Source organism: Microtus ochrogaster, chromosome 15 (genome assembly GCF_000317375.1).
Source record: "Microtus ochrogaster isolate Prairie Vole_2 chromosome 15, MicOch1.0, whole genome shotgun sequence".
In the NCBI taxonomy this organism is placed as follows: Eukaryota; Metazoa; Chordata; class Mammalia; order Rodentia; family Cricetidae; genus Microtus; species Microtus ochrogaster.
In genome coordinates this window covers 4,803,325-4,809,433 of record NC_022017.1, presented here as the reverse complement: position 1 = coordinate 4,809,433, position 6,109 = coordinate 4,803,325, and the positions used below count along the sequence as shown (strand labels likewise).

The window sequence follows — 6,109 nt, the reverse complement described above, 5'->3', positions numbered from 1 at the left end:
CCCTGCCCAGCCTGCACCACCGTGCCCAGCCTGTACCACCGGCACCCTGCACCACCGTGCCCAGCCTGCACCACCGTGCCCAGCCTGCACCACCGTGCCCAGCTTATTTATTTTGTTGGGTCTCAATAAGTTGTTCAGATTGGTCTTAAACTCACTCTGTAGCCCAGGCAGGCCTTGAAGCTGCAATCCTCCTGCCTCAGACTCCCAAATACTTGGGAATACAGATCTCTGACACTAGGCCATGAGTTGTAGGTTTTGAGACATGGTCTCACTATATAGCTAATGTGTTACCTCAAAATAGTGATGATCCTTCTGCCTCAGCCTCCTGCGTCTGGGAGTATAGCATGTGTACCACCATGTATATCAGGACTTTTATTTTTTTTTAAGACAGAACTGGAATGTAGTAACTACTCTAAAAGAAATGCTCTTTAAATTTTTTTTTTTACATTCTATTTCTTAGTTGTTTCTGTTTGTTTGTTTTGTGTGCGCGCACACCACACCTCCAGGACAGAGGACAACTTGCGGGAGTTGTTTTCTCCTTCCACTATTAGGGTCCTGGGGCTTGAACTCAGATTGTTAGGGTGGATGCCAAGGGCCTTTTGGCCTGCTGAGCCATTTTACCAGCCCCCAGGAAAGCTGATGGGTCTAAAGTAAACTAAGTCCCTGAGGCCTAGGATTAGGGCTTAGTAGCTTTTCTTCTTCCCATATCTTACTTGAAATGTGTGTGTTTTCTTTTCAGGTGAGAATGGTATTTTTTGACATCAAATTGCAGCAATAGAGAATGCGTAAGGAAACCGTAGGGCTGCCTGAGTCTTGTCCCCTGCTGCACCTTAGGAGATGAGGTCAGCCTTTGCCATGTAACAGGTACGAGAGAGATTCGCTGTCAAAGGAAAGGTGACACCGTGGGTCACTGAAACTTCCTGTTGATGCTTAACTATATTCTAGACACAGATCCTAGAATCACTGTCTTCACGTCTTTCTTTCTTTCATAAGAGCAGCAGCTTCCTGCTAAGAAACCTCTAGTGCAGCAAGCCCACTACCTGCCCTGGGCTCGGCCCACCAATGCCATCTCTGCTTGCTCTCTCTGGTGTGTAAAGGTGTATGGACCATCCCTTCAGCATGTGTGTGGCACCTCTGTGCATAGCAGCACCTACTGTGTACAGCAGCTCTTCTGTGTATAGCACCTACTGTGTACAGCAGCACCTACTGTGTGCAGCAGCACCTCTCTGTACAGCAGCACCCACTGTATACAGTAGTACCTACTGTGTGCAGCACCTATTGTGTACAGCAGCACCTACTGTATACAGCAGCACCTCTGTGTACAGCACCTACTGTGTACAGTGGCACCTACTGTGTACAGCAGTACCTACTGTGTACAGTGGTACCTACTGTGTACAGCACTTATTGTATACAACAGCACCTACTGTGTATAGTAGTACCTACTATGTACAGCACCTACTGTGTACAGTAGCACCTACTATGTACGGTAGCACCTACTGTGTACAGCGGCACCTACTGTGTGCAGCACCTACTGTACACAGCAGCAGCTCTGTGCTCCAGTCACTGTGATCCTCACTAAAAATACAGATGCAGAGAGAGCAGGAAAAGTCCTCAAGCTGAAGGTCAGTGGACGGGTGGCAAACTGCAGCCCCAGACAGGGTTTCTCAGGGTAGCCTGGCTGGCTTGAAACTCACTCTGTAGCCAGGCTGGCCTTGAACTCAGAGATCCCCCGGCCTCTGCCTCCTGAGTGCTGGCCACCACACCTGGCTGGCTAATGTTTCTTATTTTCTTAAAGGGCAGATGTTTTGGACTTTTGATTGACAGTCTCTGATCACACTCTGCATCTCCGCTGGCTTAGTGTGAAAGCAAAGACAACCAGCAAGTGGGTGTGTGCGTTTCAGTAGGGCCTCGTTTGCTCAACCATGCTGCCTATCAGGCACTTGAAATGCTACAAGTATAACCGATAAGCTGAAGTTTAAATGACATTTAAACTCTTTAGACGGAGCCGGGCAGTGGTGGCACACGCCTTTAATTCCAGCACTCAGAAGGCAGAGGCAGGCAGATCTCTGTGAGTTCGAGGCCAGCCTGGTCTACAAGAGCTAGCTCCAGGACAGGCACCAAAAACTACAGAGAAACCCTGTCTCGAAAAAAATCAAAAAAAAAACAAAAACGGGAAATGTGGCCCTGTGGCCCAGGGACCGAGGGCCTGTACAGAGCTCTGGGTTTGATCCTTCCCCACCCCCAGGGCATGGTGGTTTACACCGAGAAACCCAGCATTCAGGAGGTTGAGGCAAGAAATTTATTTACTCATGAATGCAAACCCAGTCTGGGATACATAGTGAGTCCCAGGTTACCAACCCAGGCTATAGAGTAGGGAGAAAAAGACCCCCTAAAAACCAGAAAACTGGGCTTAGTGGCGCACACCTAGAATCCCAGCATAGGGAAGGATCCCCTGACGACAACATTCTTTCTCCCTGCACTGCACAAGCTCCAGGGCTGCTTAATCCAGCCGTTGACATTGCCTCACCAATTTTCCTGACAGGTGGTAAAACTGCTCAAGACAGACGGTCCTTTTGGGCCAAGATCAGCACTTACTTGGAGAATATTTCCACAATTGCCGATGACTTATTCTTGTTGACAAGAGAAAGTTCTTTGGCCGTTACTCTCAATGACTGGGAAGTCCACTGTCGTCTATTAAATGGAGTTGATTCCATCTTGTCTACAGCCTCTGAAGCACCTACGGAATAGAGAAAGGGGGAATATTAAACATAGACAAGGATTCGCAGCACGCATGGATGGGCAGCAGAATGACCCAAGCGGCAGGCCACGCGCCTCTGCTGCTTTTCCAAAGCTTGTGTGACCTCGGTTAAATGAGTCAGTATCTTTGGGGTGCAGTTTCTGTAAAAGGAGGTCAGAATAGATGATCTCTTTTCAACTCCGTCATTTTATCATTGATCCTACTATGCAAATATCAGTTGACCTTTCTCTGAACTCAAGGCTGTTCCAAAGTCACATCTGGAGTGAAATCTTCCCCGTCCTGCCTACGTCTACATGGCTTTTTGTTCTCTCTCCCTCCCTCCTTATTTCTCTCTCCGCTTTCCTTCCCTCCTGCCCTCCCTCTCCATTTCCCTCTCTCTCTTTCCCCACCTTCTCTCCCTACACCAAGGAGCACTGACCATGCTATCACTGTTATTCTGGAGAGAGCTAGGGACTTTGCAAAGCATGAGAGAAGGAGCTGGGCAGGCTTTGATGGTATTGCAAGTTTGTTACTTTGAAAAGTTCTATCTGGGGCTGGTATACAGCTCAGCAGTAAAAGACTCGCCTCACATGGGCAAGGAAGACTCTGGGCTCCAACCCAGCACTGCAAAGTGGACAAACAGATACAAAATGTTGGAAACTGGTGGAGTCTTAGGGACAGAAATCATTAAACTGAGTGTGATAACCCAGGCCCTGAAAGAAGAAACTGTTTCCTCTCGTCCTAGCTTGAAATTTTTAGACGTCTGTAAATTGGTGTGAGTGGAGTGAGTACTTATAGTGGACAGGGGCAAGAAAGGGGCTCCCAGAGTAGATGGGAGTGTGGGGGGGACTCTTTGTTGGGAGACAGTAAAGCTCATGTAAAAGAGGATTACTAAAGACAGAAAGGTTTAAACGGTGGTGGGTTTGAGGGGAGAGGGAGAATATAGGGGTGGGGAAGAGACTAACCAAAAGGGAACCTACTATTTTAGAAACTAAAAAATATGATAATAACAGTTTGAGTGGAGGTACCCTATATAAGTAATGCTGCTCCCAGAAGCTATAGGATTTTTGTTTTACTTTGTTTTTCATTTTTATTTTACGTGCATGGCATTTTGCCTACACGTATGTCTGTGCACATGTGCATGCCTGGTGCTGTGGAGTACAGAACAAGGCATCCGATCCCCTGGAACTGGAGTGACAGATGCTTGTGAGCTGCCATGTGGGTGCTGGGGATCAGAACCAGGACCTCCACAAGATCAATATCTCCAGCCCCAAGGAAACAGAGGTTTTAAAATGAAAATCCTAGTGCTAGCACAGGATACCTCCCTAGAAGTAACGGTTAGGGAGTTCCTAGAAACACCCAAAACAATACAGCTATAAGCACTGGACTTGGTTCCCACGAGAATTAGATGGTAAGACCCTATTGAAGTTATCAAACACTTTGGATGCAGGGAACAGAAAGCAAGCTAGAACCGAGCTGCAAGTTTCCTCCCTGCTTGCTGCATTCACAGTTCCGGAAGGGGCTGTGTACGCCACTGGGGGAGAAATGTCATCAAGTATCTTACCAAGCTACAGTACACTACCAACCTGCCAGGTAAGATATTCCACTTGTGCAACAGGGCAAGCCTATCTGGGGTTTAACCAATCACTCTCTGATTGGGTTAATTCAAGTCTGGTATTATAAACTTGAGCAAAAGCCTATGGCTGAGCTCTAGACGGAATGCACCAGTGATGCTTTGCTAAGTGGACAAACTGCCATGGGCCGGCGCTGGTCTCAGTCTAGGTTAGAGAAGCATCTTTCTACAGTGTGCAATGGTCAGTGCAGAGGCTTGTCAAAGTGCTGAGAAAAAGTGACTACCAAGTGTAGGCCTCAGCCTAAACTGGACATCTGTATTGCACTCTCCAAAGTCCTGGGCAAGCTGTGGAAGAGGAGGAGGAGGAGGAGGAAGAACATAAGAGCCAGAGGACAGACGGCAGGGCTGTATCTTCTGGATACGACGTGGCTACTGCCATCATGGACACATAGCAGCTGTGGGGACCTGCACACAAAAGGAAGGTCATGGCGCTGCTGAAGTGACTCAGTGGGCGAAGGCATGTGCCAACAAGCCCAACAACCTGTGTGCCATCCCAGGACCTACATAGTGGAAGCAAAGACAGAACGCTCCGTCCACCACAAGCATGCGATGGCAAGCACATGCCCTTTCCCGGCACAATCAACAAACAAAAACCAACAGATCAATCAATAAGATAGAAAACAGGAGAGGAGCTGTTGGGGAGAAGCAGAGGGTCAGTGGGAGCCCGGGGATAAGTGAAGGCAATGGGGGTGGATGTGATCACAACACACTGTGTACAGGTATACAACTGCAAAAAATGTTTTAAATTGTGTCATCTCTCTAGTTTTAGTATCTGCAGATGAAAACCAAGGATAACGTTTGTCTTCCTAGGATTTATCTGCATATTTAAGGAGATAATACATCTTAAATATCAGGCAGACGTCAGTGCTGCACAGAAGATTTTCAGTATAACATATTAGCACTGGCTCTTATGAAGCCTCTGGACAACTGGGGCATGATACATTGAAATGCAGAGGATAAACCCCTTACACTTAACATTCTCTTCTGGAATCTCTCCGAGCTGTAGAACATACACAGTGCACCCTTGACATCACTCAGCCCCCACCTGCCAGCTGCTGGTTGGGTTTTCTTGCCCTAGTAACTCCCAAAGAAGTTATAACCTTTGTCCAGAAGAGGTGAGATCAGAAACAAGTCAACACTTCTGTATTTGAATAGGGAGAATACAGATTGAAGAACTGTTGTCTTAACAACTGCAGAGCAGAAATGGTCTGGAGAATGTACTCATCAGAACTGCCCTCTACAGCCTCAGCAAGCAGCAGGATGTGCTGTGCTGGACCAAACATTCTGGAAGCCTCTGAACGCAAACCAGATGACAGATGACCTTCCAGGACGCCACTCCTTCCCCAGGGCAGCGCTCTGTCCTTCCAGCGAAAACCTTTCCTGAAAATAATACAGTTTTGGTTTCGGTGATTTAATTCCCATGTTGGGAGGTAGCATCACACACAGTAACACTGAGGAACCTTGGCGTGAGAGACAGCTGTATTCAAGTACAATTGTTGGTTTGATCATTTAAAGCTTGCTTTTTTCTCAAACTTCGATTTCTTATTCATAACAATGGGGTTAATATGATGAGGAGAAATGACACTCATACAGAATGAGGCAATAGTAAATGTGAGTGCTTTAAAAACTTCTCCTTGCCGGGCGGTGGTGGCACACGCCTTTAATCCCAGCACTTGGGAGGCAGAGGCAGGCAGATCTCTGTGAGTTTGAGACCAGCCTGGTCTACAAGAGCTAGTTCC

At 47.4% G+C, this 6,109-nt stretch overlaps 1 protein-coding gene across 1 annotated transcript in view; it reads right to left on the bottom strand.

Annotated features, from left to right (window-relative positions):
- The window catches only part of Lima1 (LIM domain and actin binding 1), a 116,756-nt gene that overhangs the window by 70,098 nt on the left and 40,549 nt on the right, over nucleotides 1–6,109 (bottom strand). Inside the window, exon 2 of the mRNA XM_026782807.1 lies at nucleotides 2,596–2,737. Coding sequence (XP_026638608.1) covers nucleotides 2,596–2,714 — 119 coding nt within the window. The 5' untranslated portion in view covers nucleotides 2,715–2,737. The remainder of the gene's footprint in view (nucleotides 1–2,595; nucleotides 2,738–6,109) is intronic.